Here is a 27,299-nt window from a genome sequence, read left to right as displayed (position 1 = left end):
GCTCCATCCCCTGGCGCAATTTCTATGACTGCCACTTAAAAAAAGATCAAATCTGTTCTTTTCCTTAACACGTTTTCCCTCTTATTTACCTCAAAAGCAAATAACACTGAGAGGCATTTACGTAAACAGCTGAAGGATATTATTCCATTTTCTCTGACATGATTCCTCAAGCAATTTTGGAATAGACATTCGGAAAAAAGGGAAAAGGTTAGGCTTTGGCTCTCTCTTTTTTTTTTCTCCACACTTTCAGACTTGCTTTTCCTTCCCATACCATTTCACGCTGACACATCCTCTTTCATCTGACCACAATACCTCCAGGGACCATCAGCCAATAGCGGCAAGTGGAAAAAAGTAGGATGGTTTTCCTGTGGAAAAGACGCCAAAAAAAACATCTAATTAATACTGATTTACTTGAGCTTAAACTTACAAAGTATGGCCACTGCTTTCATAACGCAAGGACGGTGCACAGCTTTCAACTAATTCTGGTCCCACAACTTCAGCTACAGTTGTTTCCATCTTTGGCATTTCTGCTCGAAGGTTTGCGGTCACTTTGAAATGTACTCGTTTTTGAAAGACATGTAAATGGCATTAACGATTAATGAAGGGATCCACAAGTTAAAAGGTTCATGGACTATCAACGTTGGCATGTAGCTGGTATACTCTACATTAAAAAGGCCAATCGATCATTAAAAAAAAAAAAGATAAAAACAAACAAATGAATAGCAAAGGGATTCATTTCGCTATTTGAATGTCTAAAGTCTCAAAAAAAGAGAGGCGACAGTGCTAACTACCTTTTAAAAGAAGATTTCAATGCAGGAAAAACTATGTTTCATACAGCCGTGACGACCGCTCCATCCACAAACCAGCACAATCTTTCCATTTTTTCAGTTTTGCCTCTTCACACCGCCTCATTGGATTTCAGATCAAACAGTCAAGATATGACTGAAGTGCTCTTTCCTCTTTAATTCGTTAACAAATATTTAACATTAACTGTTCAGGAATTGTACACCCCTATTTTCCAAGGATCAAAATAACTGGAGAAACTAACATAATTTTACATGTAAGGTTTGTTTCTAGCACTTGGATGAAAACTCTTTGCAGTCAATGACCTCGTGAAGTCTAGCACCCAAAAGAGATCTCAAAGTGCCGTTTCCTCCCATGAGACGCTCTGCTAGGCCTTCACTGCAGCCACCTTCAGTGCTGCTTGTTTGCTGGGTTTTCTGTTTTCAGCTTTGTATGTCATTACTCTTTGGGGTTGATTGCAGGTATTGGGTTTGCAGTATGGTACTTATGCTACGTCTATCATCAGTCAAATCATTAGTAAACTCTATTAGCTTTGTTCCACTGGCAGCCATACATGCTGTATCAATTCCTGCACCATGTTTGACAGATGATGTGGTGTGCTTCGGCTTATAATCTAGTTTTCTCCTCCACACTTTTTCCATCATTCTGGCACGAGATAATTCTTTCTCCCTTTTTCACATCTGTACTGGCTCTTTTAGATGTTTACTGGAAGTCTGCTCTAGTCTTCTTGTTCTTGAATGTACAGCTTGTTGTACTTTCACTGATGAAGGTGTCTTTCGAGTGTAACCAGGGACGATGATGCACCTATCGCCTCGAGACCTCCTTGACTTGGTAAGATGTTATGAAGCGCTTTTGTTAACCATGGAAACTGTGATCATTCACTTTAGTCATCCTCTGTGGTCTTTCGCACCTTTTGAGGTTGCTGAGCTGACCAGTTCATTCCTTCTTTTTAAGTTTATTTGGTTCTTCGGGTTAAAGATGTGTCTCACTTACACAGACATGTCTTTGGACATAATATTGAGAGTTTCAGTAAACAGCTACCAAATACAAGTTCAACACTCGGAATCAACTCCAGTTATTTTTAATCTGGTTAATCTGTCATGAATGAATGGGGAAACAGCCTGTCAGTTACTTGAACAATTCAATTTGAGAAAATGGGAGACTATGAATAAAAACAATAACAACTTACTTTGATTGAACGCTTTAGATTAAAGCTGAAAGCCTTAAATTTCAAACCCACTGTGGTGCAACCATCAACAGTTGTGTTGTTGTCATCTGGACCATGGTCGTGCTGTTCTAACATAATCAGCCAAGCTTCTAATGTGAAAAATTTCCATTAGGGTGTCATAATTTGCCGCTGGAACACGGGAGTGATGGGTGCTGAAAGACTGCTGTATGATAATAAACTTTATTCCTTTAAAAGTCTTAAACGATTTATGATGTGTAGGTTCATTAATCAGAAATTGCCGTTTACAACATTTCTGCTCAGTTTCATGTTTGAAGTCTACATCCACTTCCATTTTCTTCAGGCTTGTGGCCTTTTCCAGTTTAAATGTTATCTTTAATTCAGGGTCATTTTCTCCGTTCTGGGACTTTTTTGGAACTCTCTGTATTTTCCGGCATGACAAACCCAAAACCATTTGGCACCATCAGCGTCTTAAATAAACCATAGAGTTTTTAACCCATCACTGTGACTCAGGTCTGGTAAGAAGGTAAAGCGTTTTCTCCAGACCTTATTCTTTGAATGCTGACCTTTGGCTGAACAGTTTCTCAGCAGCAGAGTGTGGTCAGTACAAACCTCGTGCTTAATAAGAATTATGAACAGTGACACAATTATATATTAGCACAAACTCCAAACACTGCCATACTGTGTATTATGGGCTCATTATAAAACAGCCAACTGGTCTAGGCCACTTGTTTTGACAGAAAGAGGTACACCACAGCACTGGCACATGTCCTTATGTGTGGCGTCCACCAAGACTAAGTACTTATGACAGTGCCAAGAGAGAGTGTGTGTGTGTGTCTGCCTGTGTGCACACACATTAAGGTCAGGGGGTGGGGGGGAGCATGCCTAATGTGGGAGAGAAACATTGAATCCAAAGTGGCAACTAGCCAGCGTCAGTGTTCCCTTCTTGGAGAATTAGCCTGTCAATCTGGTTTAATTCCTTAGGACACAGGCTGCTCTTAAACCCAGGCTGAGTTTAAACTGGAGAGACTGACTCTCTACATCGTTTTCTCAAGATTGGGTGCAGACAAGTGGGCTGGCTGAATGTGGGCCGTGTCGGGCCACACCAGAGAGCAGAGCTGCATCGTGCACACAGCTCCACGGCAGGGTCAAGCTGACACTTACGGGCTAAGGTTACAAGTTTCACTCATTTGAGTGATTATGTGACTCTAGGAGAGTATCTAGAACAAGGAGGATAGTTACCTATCTGGATTATGGGGGTAGCACACACACTACTTGGTTATCCTCACATTAAAGCCTTGTATTAAGATTGTAGGAAGATCTGCAGATTCTCTTACTGCACAACTTTCCTGCCTTACATTCAGCAGATCTTGCCAACTAAGTGAGATTCATAAACCTGTCGTGCCATGGCATCAAGTTAAGATTCCTGTGTTTACAGCACAGACGACAACACGTGCTTTGCTGTGAGACGAGATCCCTGGCTGCTATCAGGTCAGGCCACGAGTCAAACTGCTGCGAAAACCTTTTGCGGTAAGAAGCCATGTACATCTGCGTTCTGCCAGCTCATGTATCCAACACCTGTTGCTTTGCCTAATTGAAGTCCAACTGAAGCGCTTATCTCTGGGTATGCATGTGCTTTTCAGGAGATATAAGCTTTCACACATGAACTACTGTATGTGTGAAAATTAACACAGTTTAGAAAGAGACTTGAACGACTCAACACGTTACTGACATGTTTCCAAAAATCTCTCAGCCAGTGGAATCGGCATTGTGTTGCATAATTTGCATGCAAAGAAAAGCCATCAAGTCCAATCAGGGAGGCTGTAACTCCTTTATTCAACTTCATCAAAAATAACAGTCAATATTCAAAGGAAAAGAAAAGCAACACTTAAAATCAAAAGTATTGAAAACAATGTCTTGTTTGCTTGACCTCAAGCATGAACTCAAGTGATAAAATCTTTACAATGCTGAGGTGAATTTTTTTGGGACGCAGTTTATGCAAATAATAATACCAATAATAATAAAAGAAAATTTTTTAATCACCAGGCATTCAAAAAAACAAAAACAAAAACAAAAAAAAAGCATGCTTGGTGAGTGTCAGTGGCGATGTTGATACGAACCCGGGTGCAGTCAAACACTCTTTCAGATCAGCACTGAAGCATACACAATTAAGAGAGGTGCCAAAAAGAAAGAAAAAAAGTCAAAGGGAGGATATGCGATAGGGGCGTAAGGGTACATGAATATGATTGCATTAGTCAATCTGTTCACTATAAATTTTTCTTTGGCTCATCTGTTTATGTCTAGACCTGTTTTTTTTGTGTGTGTTTGTATTGCACCAGTTGCTGTACCTCAGCTATAGCAGATGTAAAGCAAATTTATTACAAGTTGAGCTTAAACTGAGTTTGTTTTATCAATCGAGATGGTTGCATCCCACGGTGACATAAGAGAGAAAGGCAGCAGTGTAGCTGCAGTTACTCTGCTGCCTGCTATTTTCTAATTGAGTTTCTTCTCATTGACCATATGCACCATTAAACTGTTAAAAAAGTTACAGCAAATTAGGAACTTTTGAATTTTTTTGTTGAAATTTTGGAAACGTTTTTTGAAAATAAAAGAATAACACATTCTTTTCTGTTCTCTGCTGTACTGCAAATACACTGAATATATTCCAAATAGTTTCCTACAAAAAAAATCCATTTAATGAACTTGTCCATGTAGTAAATCAAAATGGTGCACACAAAAAAGAATGAACCCAGAACAGTGGTGTTGACAGATTAAAAAAAATAGAACTCATAAATGAATAAGTGAATGAGGCCATACATGCAGTAGATTGCCATCGGCTGCTGCATGGTCAGCATATACAGGAGGGTAAGCACGGTGAGACTACGTGGATAGGCGTCAGAAAGCACTTTCATAAACAGCGACATACAGAAACAGCCGAGGGAGTATGTATTTACGTTTATTCAAAGGTAATATGATGTGTTGTGTTTACGAGCGATAAAGCAAAATCCTTTCAGCACAGTCCTGGCCAACCAAGCTGGCGTACTGCTGCACCTCCATCTCGTCGCTGGAGCCCTTGCGTTTGCGGGAGTAGGCTGCATAGGGCATGACAGTCCGTCTGTATAGCACCAGAGCTCTGCCCAAATCCCTCACGGCCCGAGCATCTCCTAGACGAAAACAGGCACATATGAGAACATAATGAGGACCAGTGTAGACACATCAAGCACTATAAACAATGTCCTTATTTTCCCTCGCTCGTTTGAGTTAACCTCTGAGTGTCTTGGCAGAAATTCACCATTATTCCGAGAAAGTGTTGGAGGAGCAGAAAACATCCCCCCCCTCCTTCAGTTTTAATTCCTCTGTGCCCTAAACCTGGGGTCAAAGTGGTGCGTGAGCAGGCTAGTTAGCAGGCCTTGTTTACAGGGCCTTGCTCCCTGCTGGCTTGCCAAACTCAGCATCTCATTAGGTCCTGTGTCATACACTGCCAGCAGTGTTTTTACAGCTCTGATGGACCAGTAAAACACTACTAATCTCTAAAGTGTATGTGTGCAGAAGCTAAGAATGATTCTCTGGAGAGTCAGATGTGGAAAAAAAGGGTTGAAATACACTGACCCTCACTGACACTAAACCTGCCGCCTCCAGGAGTGAGACACTGAGCCAAGCACAGCAGGGAGTACATACTGAGCAAAGCAAAGCCAAATATACTGTACAGAGGTATGACTCTACCTCAGCCTCACTCATAAACTTCCCATTTCAGTCAGAAAATGACTTTTTTTTTTTTTTTTTTAAATGCACTGGAACATCTACAAGTCTCTTGTGTCAGAAACTACCCAATAAATGTTGCAGTCATACAAGTAGGACTCTTAAATGCTTTTATTTATCTTCTTAGTCCATTATCACACCATGTAGTCTACTAGTTAAACAATTGCAAAATGCTTATTTTGTCTTCTGAAATGCATATCTCCCCTAAATACTCTGCATACAACAACTGATCCATTAAAAGTGTCCTGCTTGAAGCAATCCTGACCTGGAAACCTAGAGAAAAAAGGAAAAAGAAAAAACAACTCTGGAGCAGGTAGCAGAGTGAAGCGCACTCTCCTGTCAGGCACATCAGTCAAAAAGGCCTAAGTAGATGTCGTATTAAGAGAACTAAGGGCTTCACAATTAATCACTCCACTGACATCATCCATGTGGCTCACAGCTGAGCAGCTGGTGAAGAAGATGCGAGCACACATATCTCTGACTAATTTCTAAAATATTTGCAATACAGCCAAATACAACCTGATCACATCAACAACTGGAAAAACAACAGGGAGAAAAAAAATGCAAAGTGAGTCTTTTCTATAAAAGAAATCTTACAAAAAAGGAAACTCAAAAAGCACTGTAACTGGACCTCGGATGTGTTTAGACATGATAGACTTGTTGAGAGCAATACGAGTCAACCTCAGCTGCAGTAATCTGTTACAATGTTTCAGGCCTAAACCGCTGCCAAGACAGATGATGGCTTAATCGGCAGAGCAGATTCAAAGGAAAAGTCTAAGATTCAAGCAAAAAGACTCACCAGTGGGACATTTTAAATATTCGCATAACTTCAGATGGATAAACAATAAGTGAAAATCACAAATACGTAGCAAAAAATACCACATTAACTGTTTAGGAATTAAAATCATTTGATTAAATTCTCCGTCTGTTTATACAGGCTCCTAAGTAATCGGACAATTCATTGATAAGCGGTTTCAAGGCCAGGTGTGGACTGTTGTTATTTCTTTCGGGTCAAATCAAGGTAATAATATGTCTAGAGTTGTTTCTAAGTGCTGTATTTGCATTCTGTGGCTGTTCTGGCTAATGTTCAACATGTGGTCTAATGACTTGTAGAGTGAGGGAGGCCTTCATTAGGGCTGAAAAACAAAACGGGCCTACAGACCCATTTGGTGGATTCCAGATAAAAAAAGGAAGGAATCTACTGGTCAGAGAAGCAAAACCAAAATGTTTAAGGAAAAAATAAAATAAAACAAAACATGAAGACCATATGCTCACATTCAATCAATCAATCGAAAGCGAGGCAAAGAAATGGAACATTTGTAGAATTTTGAATCTGAACTCTTTCACCCATAAAGATGACATCTGATGACCTCCCTAGCACCCTTAATGAATTTTGACACGTCATTATATAAGAATAAAATGTTTGACGATCTTTAAAATAGTTTCTGGGTATTTCCATGCAAAGCTGCATGGACAGGGCATCGGGGGAAAGAAAACCTGCCGTAAGACGCACGAACAAGCATCAACTGAAGGCACCTGCAGTAAAGGCCTACTTAGTGATGTCCATTTGACCATCTTCTAGACCTGAACCAAATGAATTGCATCCAAGTATTAAATATAATCCTGTTATTTATAATTAATGTAAAATGAATATGTTAAGTTACCAGATTGTTTCTGTATTTTGTAGAACCTCTTAACAGCAACTACGTCCATCAGATGTTTCCTGTAGTTGCTCGAGTAGCGTCCAAAACAATGTGGAGGAATTTTGGACCATTTCTTGACTGAAGTGCCTCTCAGTTCAACTGCCTAACTTCAGTCCATTGTGGTGGCGTACAGAGATCCAAATGTCAATCTATCTACAACTTTGGCATCTAACTTGCACACAAACTACCTGAAAAACAAGCCAAGGGAAAGAAGAGAGCTGTTAGAAGCATAAAGCCCCGAGGCTTTTTCACCATTTAGATATTCTCATACTTCAGCTAGAATTTTCCACACAGTTGATTCATGTTTTATTTATTAGCCTCGTTTCCCTGCTCAGTAATGCCCCAACTACTGTCTTTTCCACCCTTCTCGAGAAACTGCTGAGTCACATAATTGAAGGAAGGCTGACACTAACTTTTAAATAAAGGATACCAGCTCTAGGTTTTAACACAGCGGGTGGCAAAATTGATTTTAAAAAGATGTAAACATGTTATGCAACTTCCTCACGAACAACATTTTGGGCCGTGAAGGATTATTGTGTCCCAATGGAATCAAAGTGAAAAGATTTAAACATCTGATGCTTCTTCGGCTTCCTTCGGGCCATTCACGACACGCCGCCTCCTCATGTTCTTCATCACGGTGACAGTCCACTTACACTGCAGTTATTACAAAGTTACACTTGTCCAACAGTGTCGCCTCGTGAAGATACTGACGAGTTTACATTAAACAGGAAAACATGGAGAGAAGCATGAAGCTTGAAGATGGCCTATTAAGTGAAACAGTAATACTGAGCAGAGATCTTTCTCTCTTACTCAAGGCAATCCAAACATCCGCTCCTCACATAAACAACTTTCCTTTTCTTCTTCACTCACTTCTGGCTGCATCAGTGTCTCTTCTCTCTGAGTGGCTCCAGACCCTGTTCCTGTCAGGCCAACCGGACGTTCAGTGACACGCCACTCTGAGGTCACAGCTCCTTCGGGCTGGAGTTCAAATGTCAGGGGGAAGAGGAGTGATGAGGGTCGGATAAGGGAGTGCGAGGGTCAAGGCTGAGGCTACGGGCCTTGACACCCCGCCACGCTTCTCTCTCTTCCCATCCATCTCAAACTTTCGAAACACTTGCTTAACACCGGATGCTGGTCAAAGGCAGGCCATCAGGTTATGACCACGTCTTCTGACCCAATGTTGAAGATCTAAAGGTTGAAAAGGAAAGGGCCAGAAGGGTGTTGTAGTGTGCTGAGAAGACTGCTCTTTGACTGTAAGACCTGGGTTCAAGCCCCTGTGTTAGCAGCTGACCCTGAATCCCTGCCGGTGACCATGAATTTTTGTCCATCGCAGGAACCGAAGCGACAATAGGATATCTTTCCATTATAAAGGATATTACCATTATTATTATTACTAATGAAAAGACTTAAATATTCTTTTAAAGCACCAAAAGAAGGGCTTCCGGGAAGAGAAATTCCTGTATTGCTGGAATAAAAAAAAGCCTTAAACCTGAATGGAAACGTGCATTAGTCAGGCTAAGGAGCAGAAAGCCTGCCTAAGAACAGAGCAAAGTGGCCATGACAGTGAGACAAGATATGAACGTGTGGCATAAGCTAGAAATATCATGTAAATCACAAGAGACTTGGGGGTAATGACTGGCTACCATCAGGCTAGAATGCACGCCTCTAGCTAATGTTTTAGCTTCACTTCGTTGCACTGAAAGCACAGAGACTATCAGTTTGATGCAAAGCTGTGAATGTGTGCGTCAGAGATGTAACGAAAGGTAAAAAAAAAACAAAAAGAGAGAGAGAGAGAGAGAGAACAGTACATTGTGAAATACCAGCTGGCACTTTACTTATCACAACGTTGGGTTTGTGTATGCAATGTGTAACTTTGTGCATGTGGGTTAGTGGCTGCCAGGCGCACTTACAGTTCAAGGGGTGACTACTTGGGTCACGTATTTTGGCAAATATTTATACTGCTTAGCGGCCAATGCCCCTACTACTCCCGCTGTTAGGCAAACACGGATTATGAGTGTGTGAGACACAGATATGTGCTGCACACAGTGAGCTTCTGTGTATGTGTGTGTGTACATACATTTTAAGAGCCAACCTGCCCCAGGTCCCAGGGCCCTCAAGATGTCAGCAACAGGCATCAGTGTGAGTCTGATGTGAAGAGAGCTGTGTAAACTTTAGATTAGCTGTCTTTACACACCTCATTAGTACAGCACTGTAACCTGGTCACATTTTACAGTCTAAACACATATCCAGCACACTAACAGTGACCTTTGTCTGGGGGCCGGAGGTTAAGGTTCTGGCTTTCAAGCTATATAGAGAGGTTACACTGAGTATGATTATTATTTTGGTGAGACTTGATTTTTAGACTTCTCGACCGACTCTTTAAAGGTATGGAAATAAATCAAGCAACATGATTTTAACCAACTACCAGCACATTCTTCTCAACAAGCGAGCAACACATTATTTTTACTATCTGTTGTTCTAACTTTTTTTCTGAAAATAATCTTAATATTTGCCATGCTTGTTTCACAAATATTCCATTTTAATTCATCTATGTTTAAAAATTATTTAAAAAAGAAAATTAAATCTTTCTTTAACTTCATCAGTAAGATTTAAAGAGCTATACCTGATTAACAGTTTATATAATTCAGGATTCGGTCGTTTGTCTAATGGTTATGGGTAGCAGTATGGTGGTGGTGATAGGACAGCAAATGTATTAATAATAATGATAGTAATAATAAAATAAGTAAAAAGATCAAAATAATTAAAAAAGTAAATGCCTGGGACGTCTGTGTATTGGTTGGCTGTTGCTCAGGAGGTAGAGCGGGTCGCCCAGTTAGAGAAAAAAAGCACTTCATAAGTATAATAATAGTATACTATTATTATAATACTATTATTATTGGTTTAATAGTAAATGTAATACATGATTATCCTAACCTTCCCATTTACAGACAGGATGTTTTGACCGCATTCTTAAAGTGGACTTACTACGATTTTCCTTATTTCTGTCTTTATACTGTTAAGCTTAAAATAATGAGGTCAGCATGTGTGATGCAAACAGTCCCTATGGTGAAAGAGCTGATTGCTCCACGTACTCTGTTTTAGTTTTTTCTACTCAAGTCTCCGTGTGATGTCAGTTCAAACATTCTGTCTCCAAGCAGCAACCAACCACAGGAGAGGCGGCTTATAGGCGGGTTTGCTTTAAAGACAAGATTACTGTATAGTAGTGACCGAGTATAATATAATGGTATTGGAAAAAAAGCATAACAGATCCTTAATAAAGATGGCTGGGGCAATAACATCAAGTTAGTGCTTAGTTGGTGTTAGTTTGCCATCATCGAGAGGAACTGACCTCATTGTTAAACCACACTAACAGTAAATAAAGTGAAGGAGAGTTGTAATGGCAAACAGATCTCCATGTGAATAGGCTAAAGTCAAATTTCTTTGAATTGATCAGAGTAATTATATTACTATACATGTTTATTTTGGCAGAATGTGACACCAGTGTTGATGGAGACAAATTCAGTATTCCCAGTATATAAATAAGAGGCTGTGCACTGAACCCTGTTATTGACAGTTGACTGCTCAACCATCACACTAGACAAACATAGTTTGGTAATCAGTCTTGCTTTGTGTGAAAGCAGATGAATCAATCAGAGCAGAGTACATGTCACAATCACTGACATACGCACAAATATTTTAGTTTTGTGGCCCAGCAGCTGCCATAAATTGCCACAGCAGATTCCTAAATGAACAGTGAAGACTTTCCCAACACTTAGAAACTATTTGCAGCATGTCTTTATTTGTGTCCAAAAATCTAATCACACAACAAGAACTAGCCAAAGAACTGGGCCACAAACCTCAACTGTGTGACATACTGCTGAAGTGACAATGACAAAATAGGTTGACCTGCTGACTTATTCGCCACTTGGATGTATTTCTAAAGCGGACAGCACCCTCCACACTACTGTTAGTCTGGCTTTTTACAGTTCAGTCACAAAGCTTGGCACCAGACCTGAGAGTGAACCAGCAAGACAGCTAGCACTGAAATGTAATGACACTGCGTTTGGACAGCTAGGCCTGAAATAATGCCCAGTCCTGTCCAAGATCAACAGTCCACGCAGGAATCCAGGCACCACAAGAACCACAGACACACAAACATAAACTGCTCACTGTGAATAATGGTAATGCCAAGACCTTGATTTTGTCCTCAGTAATTTGTGCAAGGCCGAGGACTACTGGGAACAAAACGAAAGGTCAGATCAACCGCTGGCTAAGATGTTAATTGCAGTGTTATAAATGACCTGTCTAGACATTGTCATTTAACATTTTAATTGACATTTAAATACTCTTATTTATCCCGAGCGTGTTGTTTTCACTATATAACTGAACGACCAACGCTAGCAAGTAAATCCTCATTTCCTTAAGAAATGTGTTTCGATTAACTTTCTTTACAGAGTGTGAACTATCTGCTTGGAAACTTTTCCTCATCACACAATCTGATCCGGACTGAGATTCCTTCATCAATTGTGTTGGTTTTCTTCTCCAAGTATGAGGTCACTACAACAAACCCCCACGTCTGTTGTTTAACATTCATATACCGCTCCTTCTCATTCCAACTCTCTATCAATCCATCTTCCATTTTATTACACTTTTCTCTCTCTGGGTGCGAGCATACAGCCACCATCATTTCAATTGCCTTCGTTGTAAAAATATTTTTATCACATGTCCCCCATCTCTCCCTCCATCTATTCTTCTATTACTCACTCTCTTTCCCCTCCATGTATCAGTCTCCATCTATCTGACAATCAAATTCATGTCCGCTCACATCTCCTATTACTGTTGATCGGTGGCTCTTTTCTGTCTGGTGCCTGTTTGGTGATGCAGATTAATGGGCCACAGTAAACAGGACATGGCTGGCTCTCTGTACCTTCAACCAGTCATGTTCTTGGAACTGCTTTAAGTATGCCAACATTTTAAAATTAAACCGAAGAGGGGGAAAAACAAAACAGTCAATCATGTAGTGAGTGTATCAGTGGTACGTATACATAGGTTTATATATGCACTGCATACAAGTCTGCTCTGGCCATACCAAATGATGATGAGGAATGAGAAAACCGTAGGATCTGCAAACGCCTCTTTAATTTGTACAAATTCTATTAAATTGAATTCAGTTTTTACTGTTTCAGTAATTTTCAATAATCCTGGGGAGGCCAATTCATGATTGTGTTCAATTTTCTGTTTTAATTTCCAGGTATGCTTTTACTGCAGTGGCAGTGTGTTTAGGATCATTGTAATGCTGGAAAAAATTGAATCTCTTACCAATCAGATGGCTTTTGGTACTTTTTTGTGCCCATAATTCCATCAGTTTTGAGAAAAATCTCCAACACTGCTGTGTTTCTCCTGCGTCAGGTCTTTGCTGGATTTTTTTTCCATATTTTATAAGAACATGACTGTCAGATTCTGCTTTATATCATTCTTAGGTTAGAGACCAAAAAAAAAGTGTCAACTTGTTCAGTTTCCTCAAATTTTTCAAGGACACACAGGTCATCACAGTGTTGGTGCAAAAATACTATTTTAAGCCTGTCAAACAATGATATGTTAGGAATTTTTTACAGATTATTATTAAAGAAATGGGAACAAATTACAGCAGGCTGTTAGTGAGAAAGTTTCTGAATGGACAATTTAAAATGTCTTCTTTGCCAATTTGTCTACACAAGACCAGGATTGTGTTTGAGGAGTCTGGAGCCTGTTTTATGCTTAAATGATTCACAGGTCAGTGTTCAAAATATATAAATAAATAAAATGGTCAAGTACAAGGACTGGACTGAAAATGAGTAAAAAAGCAACCATTTTCCAAAGAAAACTATTGCTCAAGACTACTTGGAAGCAAGATATAAAGTCATGTTGGGTGGCGTAAGACTTTTCTACAGTGCTGTGTTTATGGAATTGCATGTTTAAAAAAAAAAGATGTAGTTTCATACATTAAATCCATGTGATGCCATCAGTCGAGCAGTAGTTTTGTGCAGTAGTACCTAAATCAGGATCCTGGTTCAAACGAGTGTAGCGGGAGTTGTCAAGAAGGGGGATGCATCGCTCTATCGATACCCAGACATAGGTTTCTGGGCACAGGAGGTCAGAAGGCCGGTACTGCCCCTGGTAAAAGAAAGAGAAAAGAAAAAACATTAAAACTGCTGTTTAAATTGCCATATATTCATTATGTAGTAAATGATCAACTTGAGGACATCAGTTTGGTTCTTTGTTGTTTAAAACCATTTTCTAACATTTATCAACTAAATACTTACAAATATGCTGCAAGCCTGGTAAAAGCCTTTCTACTCTAGTGTTAGTGACCCTTTAGAATCAAAAGGTTTGACAAGTTGTAAACTGACCCCAGGGTCAAGATGAGGGTTGAGACCTGGATCAAACCCCTCTCTGTTAAGGGTCTTTGTTTGAGCTGTGTGTCTCCATGTCATGAGTGTTACACTGTCTGCACGTTTAGCAGGAAATGTAAACACGTCAGCACTGTAATGTGTGCTTGTGAAATGGGTACGAGTCTGTATCTGACCAAACATTTTGGATGGAAAGAAAACTAAGCTTAACAAAAACAGCTGCAAAGCAAAGAGGGGGGAAAAAATGAGCGAGGGGTTGAATGAACAGAAAGAGACGCCATTATCAGGGAACTGTGTTCCATCACATGGCTCCAAACAAATACAAACTGCAGAGAAAGATCTGTAAACAAGGCCTGCAAAAGGCCCGGTGCATTGCCTCAACACCCACACCAATATTTACAGTTTATGTGACATTAAACTGTAGGACAAAGAGTCCAGGATTTCAGGAATGCAATTTTTAAACACAAGAAGGTCAAAATGTTCTAAATGATTTAAAAAAACACTGTTGTCATCAAAACATCGGAATAAGTAAGACAAAGGAAATAGCATCGCTGGAGCATACTGTTATACAAACTGACCACGAACCATCTGGCATTGCACATGTATGAAAAATACACTGGCTGCTTTCACATGCAAGATAGGACGCTATGTGAAAGAACTAGTTTGTTTTATGGCTTTGAAAATGAAAAACAGAAGAATCTGTGGAATACAAAGACAGTTGTATTTTCCAACTAAAGCGGGGTCCTCGTCTATGGCCATCCCATAGCAAAAATGTATCTCTAAAAATCATACAATCACTCCAAAAGTCAACCAAGTTGTAAGGAGGGGAAAAAATAAAGGAATTCACAATGAAGCAAAAGCCTTCAGCCTGCTCCAAGTGCTCCTGCTAACAGACAGATGAAGGTGGAATGCTCTGCATCCGGAGCTGCAGTGGATGCACGCAATCGTCGGCCACATCCCAACAACCTACAGCCTCCTGCAACTGTCAGCACAGCTAGCTTGACACTCTCACACTCTGCCACACCTCTATAGACTCCTTCAACACCGCATTGACACACACCTCTACGTGCAGAACACACACCTGGCTAACAGCGGAAACACAACGATATGCACATATTTCCCCACTTAAGCCTTCTGCACCCAGAAACCAGAAGCTCATATTTAAGGAACAGAAACAACTGTTTTTGTGTGTCAGTGTGTGTCTTTGCAATAGAAATAAAGTGAACTTGATTTACACAGGTCTACTTTTTGTGTTTATAATTGTAAATGATAAATCCAGCCTTTGCTGTAGACCTTAAAAAAGAGAGAACTGTCTGAGCAAAATGAGACGCAGAGCCTGGTCATGGCACAAAGACAATTCCTCAGTTCTTCCCCTGAAAAGGAGAAACGATGAAGAGTACGAAAGGACACAGCTATTAGTGGTCTAGACGGTGGAGAGAAATAATAAAGAAGCGAGGTGATGGCAAACTGGGCTTTGCTTTTCTATCTGTCAGCTTCTTTTCTTCTTTTTTTTAAATAAATTGAACTGAATGTGAATACTGAGTTCACCACTGACTTTCATTATCCTCCCTCATATTTTCTCTCTTCCCAGGTTGACTAGAAGGCCATGTAATGCATAGATACCCTTGCAGCTTCCTTGGCTCGTCCTTCGTTTTCTGTCTTTTGCATCAGCTTGCTCACATTATCCATATCTTTATCTATAAGCAGATACTAGAATCCAGTAATGGCTCCCTGCTATGTAGATTCTTGAGAGCGTTACCACCAATCTAATAACAGGAAGTGAAATGGCCTACAACAAATCCATGCTCCTGAGTGGCTCTTAGCTCACTAAGTGGCCTAAAGAGGCCACAGGAAGTGATAGTGTAAATGGCAAGAAAGTCATGCGATAAGGTTTGTCTGTATATATATATGTATATACTTTTGCTCGGCATATTGCCAGGTAGGCCTGAATAAGACGTTTCAGCCGAAAATAAATCTTTTCAGGTTAAGTCACCCTCTTTTCAGAGCCTGCTCCCTCCATTGTAGCTGCTTAAAACTTCCCACACAAACCAATCTGTCACCATCCCTCCATCCTTCACTCCTTTCCGTGCTTGCATGTCCAGGCAGAAAGGAGGTGATGCAGATGACTGACAATCTCTGAAAGGCTCATTTGGAAACAGAGAGATGAGGGATCAGGGAGAAAAAAGAAAATAAAATAGTGAGGAGGGGGGGGGGACGCATAGAAACTTCAGCAGACAGACTTGGCTGCAATCTGAGGTGTGAAAAATGAGAGGCGTTAGGAGGGAGAAAGGGAGGGGCGAAAGAAAATTAGGTGCAGATGAAGCAAAAGGATGGTATTTAATGTTTTGAGACGTTGACTGCAGCGGGGCTGGTGGGGGGAGCAGTCTGGGTGCCAGCATGGAGGGGCCCAGCTCTGAGAGAGAATGTCTGAAGCCAGAGAGAAGCAGAAAGTCAGGGAAAGAAATATAAATGGGTAGATCAAGATGAAAAACAAAAACTAAACAAGGAGATGAGTGGACAAACTAAGAGGTGCGTCCAGTAATAATGTGACGACGACGAGGGAGAACCTCAACAAAATGTAAACTGTACAAGTGAGAAAAGGCTCTGAGTCATTTTAATCTGTTGTTTTGCACTGTGTTTGTTAATGAATGTGCAGAGGTCACTGTTTATACGAAAGCAATCTACTACAGCACAGCATTCCCAGTGAACCCAAACTTTAACAAGCAGGAGAGGACAATTACTCAACCTCATTTGAATAACAAGCTGCCCCAGTGTAAACTATTATGCAGCTTCAATCATCTAAACTAAATAAACACATATCTCCACAGGGCCTGACATACAATTACACAATACTCTGCAGAACTATTATCATCCCCAGCCCATCAATGATACAGCATCACTCACTCTTTTGAGGCCACACAACTGCATGCACACAGATTTGTGTGTTTCTGTCAGAGTCACTGAGTCCATAATAAAGTTCACTAACCTTGTTCCTTCCCTTAATTGTGCACACTCCTGTCTCACACACCTCGAGGTAGAGAGCAATGCCCCAGGCCTGTACCAATGATTTATATGAAAGGCAATTAATCAGAGCCATAAATGGAGTGCTTCGCCGCAGCCAAGGAATCCTCATGAAAATCTACACCTCTTTTGCCTCCTGCTTCTTTTCCTCCTCCCAGTCTGACTAGGAAATCAGACAAATGGGTTTGGTATGTGCTGAGCTGAGACAACCTTCATCAAACAAAAGACCGTCAAACAGGAGTTTCTTTCTTCACCTTCTTTTCTCTCCCGCCAGGGTGTCACAAATTGTAAAAGCAGCTTTAATCAATTAAACACAAATTTGAAGCACTGATTGTAGCTCATTAACCTTTTAACATTGGAGACCAGCTCAGTGTCTACAAATACATTTTATAGGGCTCTGGCAGTTTTATGCAGCTAGAAAAAGGGAAATGTGTTTGTGAGGAATCAAAAACGTAAAGATACGATCACATGTTGCATCAGAAAGAGAGTTTTGAGGATGAGATCATTTGGTGATTTGTAGCCACACAGCAGTGTCATGGTTCAAAGCGATCCCCTTTCAGGCTTGCCAGACCAAAAGACAGGAGGTGGACTTAGTGTCATGGTAAGAGGGTTTCCCTGTCTCCATCTGCATTACTTTACACCCACATCTGCAGCTAATTTCCTGCTCATATCTACAGCTGAATTTTTACACACCCCTACCCCTGCTGAGGTATCACTGTATGTTTGCGTTTGCACGAGTCAGACACTGTGCACAGTGTCTGCATGCGGTTTCAAAGAGACTTTTCTTGTTAAAACAACTGATACAGCCAACCCAGGAAAGAACATCAAGTTATAAAGTAATCAGTTGGTTAACTGAACACCTACCTCAGTATGAGACAGAGCGGCTCCAAAAGTGTGATGTAAGAGTGGTCATAGAATAGATGAGGTCACTAATGTTAGACTTTAGTCTGTCTGGCACTGGCAAGAGATATATTATCCAAAGATAACATGCAATACAAAAAGCACCCTGTTTTATATAATATATTAGGTCAAGCATGAACACAATAGTGAATGGGATATTATGCTGGGATTACATAGTGGTCAAGCACTCTCAGAAAGAAATGGGCATTAAACCCAAGCAGACAAATATGGTCAAGAAGTCACATTTCTTTGCAGCTGGCCGTCACCCAGGACAAGCCTGAACTTGGAGTACGTACAAAGAAGCAGTGTGACCCAAAGCCAGGCAAACCTAACCTAGCCTGGCAGAGGCCAGCACTCTGACCCAGGGTCACTCTCAACCAATTTTACTCAAAAACCAATAAACAGAGGTCCTGAAACCCACAACGACTCTACTCTCCCTCAAAATGCGGCCCTCACAATACACCCCTCTCTGTGGTCCTCCGACTGTTGACATGCATATATTGTGCCCAGAGGAGGAGGCAGCATGGCTGGGGAGCTCTACCTGCTGACGGACACACATAAACAGCACGGCCCACAGAAACACACACGCAGCTAGAAAAATAGCATACAAAACTAAGCAGGCTGAATGAACAGCACCACTGAAAGACATGTCCAAACAAGCCGTGCTTTAGAATAGTGGCCCATGCGATCATACTTTCACATGACCTACATATGCATTTGTGCCTGTTGAGGTGTGTGTGTGTGTGTGTGTGTGTGTGTGTGTGTGTGTGTGTGTGTGTGTGTGTGTGTGAGGGCCCAGAGAAATGAGGCTGCATTACGGGAGGTTTACGCCAACTGCTGCTGTTTAAACACTCAGGGGCCCGCCGAGGCCTCTTCACCCTACTCAACACATTACCACAGGACGGCCTTCAAATAAAGCATCCAGGCTGGTAAGTCTCCCCTGTGGGCCCCTGGACAACCCCCACCAATCCCTTCCACCCAAGTCAATTCTGGCCCAGCGCTCCCTTTGCCTGGCTTGTGCGTCACGGCTCCACGGATGACAGGTTAATGAGGAAAAAATATTTTTACAGGATCACATTTCGACCAAACCCTGAGAACCAATGGCAGCGCTTTTATGGGCATCAGCTCTCAGACTGGGCACTTTTATCTCTTCATCTTCTCGGGTCTTTACGGGCAGGCGAACTCTTATGAATGTCTGACACAGACCACAGGTTACCGACTTGCAGTCAGATCCGCAGCCCTTAATCTCCGTCTTAAAACCCCACCTCAGATTTCTAACTGCAAGGCCTCCGCCCACACTATAAGTCTGTGTTTCTAAATGCATTTATGAAAGCAGCCCATTCTGTCGAGTAGGGCTTATCAAAGATCTGAATGTGGTCTCTTGCCAAGAAAAAAAAACAAACAAAAAACAGACTTTCAGACAAAGCGGCGCAGCTGCACCAGGTTTTGAAAATAAATAGAGGTGAGGTGAAGTTAATGGTAAGGCAAACACCTCAGGTTGGCAGCTTAGAGGGCTCTGGATGTGCTCAGCATGACACCATCTCCAAACTCTCATTTTTGCCCTTATGACCTTCAGACCTCCCCTTTGCTTAGACTCTCTCTGCAACCCGCCCTCTCCCAACTCTGTCCTTCCACCAGCAGTAACACTGAATCTTCTAACCTAACCTCCCTGAACTCTGCTCCCTCAGTCTCTCGCCCTGTCAGCGCTGACAGGGTGAGAGACTGTCAGCGACGGTTCAACATAAACACTGTTTTTCACTGTAAACCGTTTCTTAGGGTGCCAAGCAGTGGCTGGACCAAGCCTGTGCTCTAACCTGTTAACGATTTGTTAAAAACACAAAGTGTGGCAGGACAGAAGAGAGAGGATGAAGCATAAAAGACAAGAGACATTATCAAAACTTTAAACGAATGTTTCTGCTGAGAGGTGCGCTGTTGGTGGTCTCCTGTCAAGCTAAATCAAACAACAATGTTTCTGTCAGAAAGGCTCCAATTTAAAAAAGAAAAAAAAAAATTCGGGGGAAAAGGGGGAGAAGTGGAAGGCAGCAAAACGGCTAAGCTTTGGCTTATAAACTTCACAGACAGGGTGAAAATGGACCCCGTTGGATTTGATCTTATTTTGATGGGCACAGGGTTTTTTAACTTGAGGATTGCTGGAAGGTAATGCTGCTGGTTTAGTAGAATAACAGCTTTTACGAACCAAGAGAATATTGCTTCTTCTGAGAAAAAGAACACAGGCAGACATGAAAGAGAGCTAAACACATAAAACTATTACAGTAAATGCGTGAGAAAGACCAATCCACGCCGCACCGCGCCGAACAGTAAGTTTATACCACCTCATCATGACTTACTGCACATTCGCACACAGATGACAATTTGAGAAATGAGAACCTCACCACTGCGAGAGTAGATATCACTTCTGCCTGTAATAACATTAGACTAAAAGAGCAAAAACGTGTTGCCATGTTTTCATCCGAATGGAATCAGCTGAAAGTTTCTTCAATCTGATCTCTTTACTCTCTATCAATCTTTCATCCCGACCAGCATGGCGGCTGTTTCCCCTCCTTTTTTTGTTAAGAAATGTTGAAAGGAGGACAGAAACAAAAAGAATGAAAGAAAGAGGAAAAAGGGTGGGCGTGGCGCTGTTCTGGGCCTACAGCATTAGACGACAGTTCAACATAAACACTGTTGTTCACTGTAAACCGTTTCAATGCTACTCATCAAAACCTACCAAAGCGGGATAATGTTTATGCCAGGAGCTCAACAATAATAAACAGGAATACGTAAGAAAGCGATGCCCTCATCAACAAATCTGACGCTGCCTTAAAACGAAGCCGTGGACTGTAGCACGCGCGCACCGGAGGGGTGGGGGGGTGGGATGAGGGCTACTGTAGGGAAACACCCACCCTGAGATGCCTCAAGTTCACTCACAGTCACTCTTAGTCTACCAAGACGCTCAACAAGTGACACACAAAATGTCAGGTCACACACGTACGCATAGCATAGTGTCTGATTGGGCCCCTTGAGTGAAAATAACACACATGCAGAGTCCTGATAGCTGCGGCTCGCTTGGAGGCTTTTAGCATGTCATAACCTGCCACTGCGTACCTGAAGAGGGGATGAGAGTGTTTGAGAGATTTACATTAATATACACTTCTGTAATGACTTAATACAGATTATTCCATTTTTACTTGTTGGGGACAGCTATTTCTATGATTTGATTTCTATGAAAACCAAACAACAGATGACTGCATACTGCTTTTCAAACCTTTCGTATGCAGGTGAAAGTGAGCTCCTGTGTTGATACCAGAGCTGGGAGTCACTTTGTCATGTCTAATTGATGTCCTGAAAGCTAAGCTGATGCAGCAGGTGACAGAAAAGCCTGCAGGCACGCACTGATTAAGGCAAACGCTGCACCCAGAAACCAACATCAAATTTGTTCATTGCACGTATCCCGACATACTCTTGCGCACAGTGGCTGACACCTGGATGGATTTATTTCAGGTCCACTGAATTCAAAAGCTTTGGTCATGTGAAAACCCCCCCCCAAAAAAAAACAAACCCAAAAACTTCTGGCTGCTGCTGTAGGAGTGACCGTCTCTCTGACAGTGTTTGTTGTTTGTTTGAGGAGGAGCTGGCTTTGAAAAGGAAAACAGAGGTGCAGCTGCTGCGAAAGGGCTCTTTAAAAGTCGGTGAAGTACCGCCGTGAAAACGAATAACGCTTTTCATCTCGCCTCCTTTTCTCATTTGGCACACATTATGTCACTCCTTTCTTTCTCTCCATCTGTCCTCTTCCTCCCTCTTTTCACTTATTTTCACTCACTCACACTCTTTCTCGTTCTCTGTGGAAAATTTAATGGCTTCCTGGGCTCAGAGCGAGACATTCTTTCACTGTGAACAATAATAACAAGAATAAGAGGCACTTCATACAACTCTCTCGTTCCCTCGCCAAGCGGGTATAACTGGGTGTGTATTCTGTAAGGCTGAGTGTGTGTCTGTATATAAGCATGTACACCACACTTGAAAAGCATTTGAAATGTTAAGACCAGGTACTAGATTGGTTAAGCCAAGTGGGTGAGCGCTTCATTTGTTATCATCAAAGTCTGCTTATTCAGTACTCAAAAGTAACTTGCACAGACAAGTGCTCGGGCATATACGCACTTCTGGAAAAGAAAAATGGAAAAAAAACACTACAGTGCAGAATGGATCGACTCTTTGTTCAGGTGAAGCTCGAAAATAAAAAGTGAAAAGATATCAAATGAAAGTTAATGAAATCTTGCAAGCAGCTGAAGCTGGATTGAAGAGAAAGGAATAAAACGCTGCAAGAAGAACCTGAGCTGGTTTGCACATTAAGGATTTTATTTATGGTTTTAGCAGATAATTGGACGGTCACAGTCAAACTCAAGTGCTTAGGAAAAGCTGTATATTGTCTGTGAGAATCTGCAAAATGCATGCATCCAGTGACAAGTTTGTCTTTTGTTTTTTTTTTGTTAGCAAATGTGACTTTGCTCTCCTGTCATCAGACACACTGACAACACTGGATGGAATCCGTGAAAGCAAGATAATTCAAATGAATGTTAGCGTTAACACACGAGAAGCATTGTGAAAGAAGAACAGTGGCAGAAGGGCCAAGACCTTTGGTCTCATTTAGCCTCCAACAGCTTCACCTTCTGCTCTCTACAGCTTGACATCACAGGGCCATGCAGGGCCAAAGAACCAGGGACAGGAGCCAGGGGCAGGATGTCACGTCAAACCCTGAACCCACCAGCCAAACCAGCAAGACTCTGTGGGACACTCAGTCCCAGCTTTGAGAACAAAGGAGAGGGTCTGACACTGGCCAGGCAACCCTCTGTTCCTGGCTGGACTCCAAGTCTTCAAGGACCCTTTAAGGCTACTCTGCAGGACCATGCCCAGTCTCTGGCACTGTTAAGAGTTTTCAAACCATTTCGCATGTAGCGTTTCCTTTGCAGAGATGTGACCTGGTTAAAAAACTCTCCTGCAAAATTGAAACCTGCAGAACAGTAAAGTTTGTAGCCTGACAGCCAAGTCCATTAGAGTGATGAAGAATGAGGGTAAAAGACAGGTATCGCTAACAGATCACAAAAAAGACCCACATGGGGATCTTCTGCCCGCCTTCAGTGGCTCCCTGTGGCTTAAAAACACCCTTGATGACTGAGTTACTGTTACTAAATCTTTGCCTTAACTATATGTGGCCCACTCATGCTTAGGTGGGTAATCACCCTCCAAAGACCCATTCTGAAGCAGGAAAAATGGTGGAACTTTTCCAGCTTTTTGGTAAAAATAACATTTTTAAACTAATTTTAGTCCAATACTTTCATAGCAATACCAAAGAATCAATTAAATAAATAGCTTCCTGCAAAATAGTCACATGTGTTAAAAGATTTAAACTACTTACAACTATTAATAATGTCAATGGGCTAATATGAGCCTCAAATATGTTTTGAGTATCCATACAGATGTTTTTGCTTAAAAAATGTCTCTTTTGATATTCGAGGTTTCCAGCCCCTTGTGTAAAAGTATACAGCAAAAATAAATAAATAAAATTCTCACAGTGCAATATAAACAATACAGTCCTACTCCTCAGGAAAATGGGAGTATGGCGTCAACAAGTGTGAAATTTAATACAGAAGAAACTGGTTTTACAATATTTTAACACTCGTCTCAGTGACCTGCCTTAGTAGAGCCTTTTATGCTTGCACTAACACTCTGATTATGTCATCATTACCACATGCAGACAGTACTCAAGGTGGGAATGGGAGATGCTTAGATCTCTTAGATTATTCGGTACATAGTAAAAACAAACAAACAAACAAACAAACATTAAGATCATGAATCATATATCACCTCAAAAAGCTCAGATTCTGAGTGTGAAAAACAACAACTCAGCATAAAACATGACAAAGGCCCAAATGGAGGGGCAGAAAAACTAAAGGAAAAGTCACAGTAAGTAATGGGAACAGAGGCTTTCTAGAAAAAGTGGCAAGGATGAAAAGAAGGGAGGGAAAGGTGTGCAAAATAGAGAGAGGAAGTTGTGTTCATGGGGCGTGAGTGGTGTCCAGCACAGTTCAGGAGCTGGTGTGTTTTTCTTTAAAGCAGCCGAGAGGCAGCGCTGAGATCCAGAAACCAGTAAACCTTCAACACAAAAACAGCGTAGGCACTGCCCCATCTAAGTGACAATTCCACAGCATCTCTGTGCATTATTGAATTACTGAGGCTCATATGCAAATCAGACAACACAAGACAGCGTGCATGTGCTCAGAGTACATTTGAATGTGTCTGTGTTCCTGTGGGATCGGGAAAGCCCAAAGGTGGGAACCGGGCAACCTTCTCACCCTCGTTCTGTGTTCCTCCCCAAGGGTAAAATAGGGCCGAGTGGGGAGTTTGTGAACAACACGCTGCAGAGGCAAACACACAAGAGCAGATATGGGGGGCTGGGGGTAGTAAATACCAGAGCCAGGAGGAGTTAGGTGCTGTGGTAACAGAGTTCACAGACAAACACTGTGATCAAGATTCAACACACAGACACACACACAGACACACACACACAGCATATGTGTTCCATATACAGAGTCCCAAACTGAGAATTTGGACAAAGCACTATCCAAAGCAAGATGTAAATGGATAAAAAGATGTGGCACGTTGCCATAATCCCCAACAAGACATCAGTCTCCCATGGGCAAGAACAAGCTCTGGGAACATCTGAATGAAATGACAGTGAAATAGAGGAATTAGCAGATGAATGAGAAAAAGAGAGAAAGAATGGGAAAAACTTAGCTAAACTAAAGCACTTGGAAAGACTCCTTTCTTTCATCATCCTCCTAAGCTATAGATATTTCAGTGGTTTCTGGTGTGAACCGAGGTTATGTTTGTGAGTCCTGGCTCCTCTGTGTATCCACATTTATTATTTGTGTCAGTTTCTACAGCAGGTAAACTGCAGTGTATATGCAGATTTCTGTGGAAGCGTCCTGAACTCTTCTCACTGCTGAGTTATGGCTGCTGTCACCAGTGTAACCTCTCGCTAAACCTTTAATGTCTTCAGCAGCCTCATCCTCTCTTACTTCCCTGGATGTCCTCACCATCACTTTGTTTCCCTCACATGCTCTATTCACTCCATCAAATATACTGACTGTGTATGAATAAATTTTAACAGGAGCATTTGAGTATATACTCATGCTTGTGTTATACTCAAACCATCACTGATAAATGTTGCTAATCCAGATAAACTTATGGTGAATGAATTCCAAATTGTAATTTAGACTGTAATGTTAATTAAGGCAGGTGCTGGGATTTTATATAAAGAGATCTACAGGGCCCTTTGTGATTATATTATAAAGCTATAAATATTATGCAGCAAAAGAAAAACTATATTAGTACTTAATATTGGTATTTTACAAACAAAAGACATTACAGCATGTTGGTCACTGGCCTGAGACATGATGGGCAAGAGAGACAAAACTGAAAGAGTATAGAACAGAGATCTGATCTGAGATCTAAAAGGCCCAAGAAAGGAGAGCAAAGAGGTACATTTGAATTACAAGATGGCAAATCTCCAGCATATCAGTGTCGTAACAGGCCTCTTACTGTTGTACCAAAATGTTAAAATATAAAAGCATTTATATCAGAGTATAAAACACTTAAAGTCATTGATATGTGAATTCCAGTTTACAAAACCTCAACAACGTAGGACCCCAGTGCTGAAATTCAAATATATTGTCAATATAAAGTGTGATAACCATGATAAATGTGCTGTACGTGTGAGATAATGCGTACCTTATACCGCATCTTGGGGCAGGAGTGAATGTAAAAGCCCAGGTAGTAGTAGGACAGCTTGGGAGACTGTTTCTGCAGCTGCTTGGTAAAAGCGATCTCCCTGTGGCAGGAAACACACAAATGCACCTTGTCAGAGAGCTAAGTGTAAGGAAAAGGCTTCATGCTTTTTGAAACATCACATACTGTATTCAAGCAGCATACAGTGTCACTGCGTCTTAAAAGGATGGCTCGATCCGACATCACTTTCCTCATAGCTGGAGTTTGTGCACCACAGGGCACCAATTTCAATTTCCCATGTAGAAAAATCATGGTTGCGATTTACACAGTTATTTTATTGTCAGGTTAATTAGATTATTTACTGCAGTGTTTACTCTTCTGAAAAATATGAACCCTGATGATGAGCTGATTCGGAGTTTCGCACAGTTTTAACTGCATATGCAGGGATGCTGCATCAGAAAAGTATCAATTTTTAATAACAAAGCAACAATAAAGGAATTAATAAAACATTCAAATTGATACATCAAAAAATACACCAACTAACTTAAAATGTGTTTTCACTTACAAGTTAGTCCATCAGCAGCATATAAATGGCACTTGCTGCTATGTCTAGAGCAGTGCCTAAGCTGAGGAAGTAAACACCCACACTCAAAAAGGCAGGGTTTTTTTTTTTCACCTTCTTTTTGGTTTCATGTCATTACACAAAAACAATTGCCTTCTCTCTATCAGCCCTGAGCCCTGAAGCAGAGAAGACGGTGCTGAAAAAGGAGGAAGAGAGTGTGTAAAATAAAGATTTAGAACGTGGAGGATTTATACACCTTCTCCAAATACAGTAAATGTCTCGCCTGCTTTATTTTTCCCCAATAGCTTCTTCCTTAATTGCATCCTTTTACTGAAAGCCTATTTTCTCCTTTCTCTCGGCCGTTTCCTTCGCTATTCCATAACTAAATTCCAGCTCCTCTTTTTTTCCCCCCCCCTATCCTTTTTGTTTCACTCTTCCTTCCACTTCTGTGTTTCACCCGCTTAAATGAAGTGGGAGAATTCCCATTCTTACAAGACTTAACAGACAGAGAAAGAGGCCTTAAAATAAAATAGATGCACTGAAAAATAAGACATGGGACAAAGCAAGCCAAGCAAGGGAGGTGGGGGGAGAGAGAGGGAACAGGAGGAGAATATAAAAGAGGAGGGTCAAGAAAGAGAAAGGGACGGAGAAGAGAGGCAGCAAGAGAGAGGTGCTAGAAGGTCACCCGCTTGCTGCCAGGTTCCTGGGTTCCCATCCCCTCACCACAAAAGGGCCCGGCAGGCCTGAATCAGGGAAGAAGGGGGGGTCAAGAGAGGCGAGGGGCCCATTCACAAAAAGCCATAGGCCCCCTTCACTTGAGGCCTTCACACCCCCCACCTCCACCCCCATGGCAGCAGCTTGAGTCCGCCATTATCCCCTCTTCAGCCATCTGACACTCCAGCACAAGCCAATTATCAAGCCCTCTGCTCCTGCACAGCTTCCCTCATACTGATGTGCATACGCAAGCACACGGTTCATAATAATGCATGCTATGAGATGCTTTTTGCAGCTTTGCATGCACGTGGAAACATTTTGTTACCTAATCTTACAAGAACTGTGTTGAGCTTCTAGTGATGGGAAACACACAGATACTTATTTTATTGTGTCAGCATTTATGAGTAATCTATATAATATATATGTGGTTAAAACTGGGGCCACTGCAGGAATTTTTGCCATTCGAGTCCATGTTG

General features: G+C 41.5%; 1 protein-coding gene across 5 annotated transcripts in view; it reads right to left on the bottom strand.

Moving 5' to 3' along the window:
- Positions 1–3,802: 3,802 nt before the first annotated feature.
- Positions 3,803–27,299, bottom strand: part of ate1 (arginyltransferase 1) — a 54,224-nt gene continuing 30,727 nt past the window's right edge. For 4 of the 5 annotated variants that reach the window (XM_004559688.6, XM_004559690.6, XM_004559693.6 and 1 more), the window contains 3 exons: positions 25,551–25,650; positions 13,485–13,605; positions 3,803–5,154 (listed from right to left, as the gene is read on the bottom strand). In XM_004559688.6, coding sequence (XP_004559745.3) covers positions 4,976–5,154; positions 13,485–13,605; positions 25,551–25,650 — 400 coding nt within the window. In that variant the 3' untranslated portion in view covers positions 3,803–4,975. Of the gene's footprint in view, positions 5,155–13,433; positions 13,606–25,550; positions 25,651–27,299 lie in introns of all 5 variants that reach the window. The other variant, XM_004559691.6, reaches the window with a different exon arrangement.

This window comes from Maylandia zebra, linkage group LG13, assembly GCF_041146795.1.
Source record: "Maylandia zebra isolate NMK-2024a linkage group LG13, Mzebra_GT3a, whole genome shotgun sequence".
Lineage (NCBI taxonomy): Eukaryota > Metazoa > Chordata > Actinopteri > Cichliformes > Cichlidae > Maylandia > Maylandia zebra.
The sequence above is the reverse complement of the archived record's forward strand: the minus strand, read 5'-3'. Positions and strand labels throughout refer to the sequence as shown.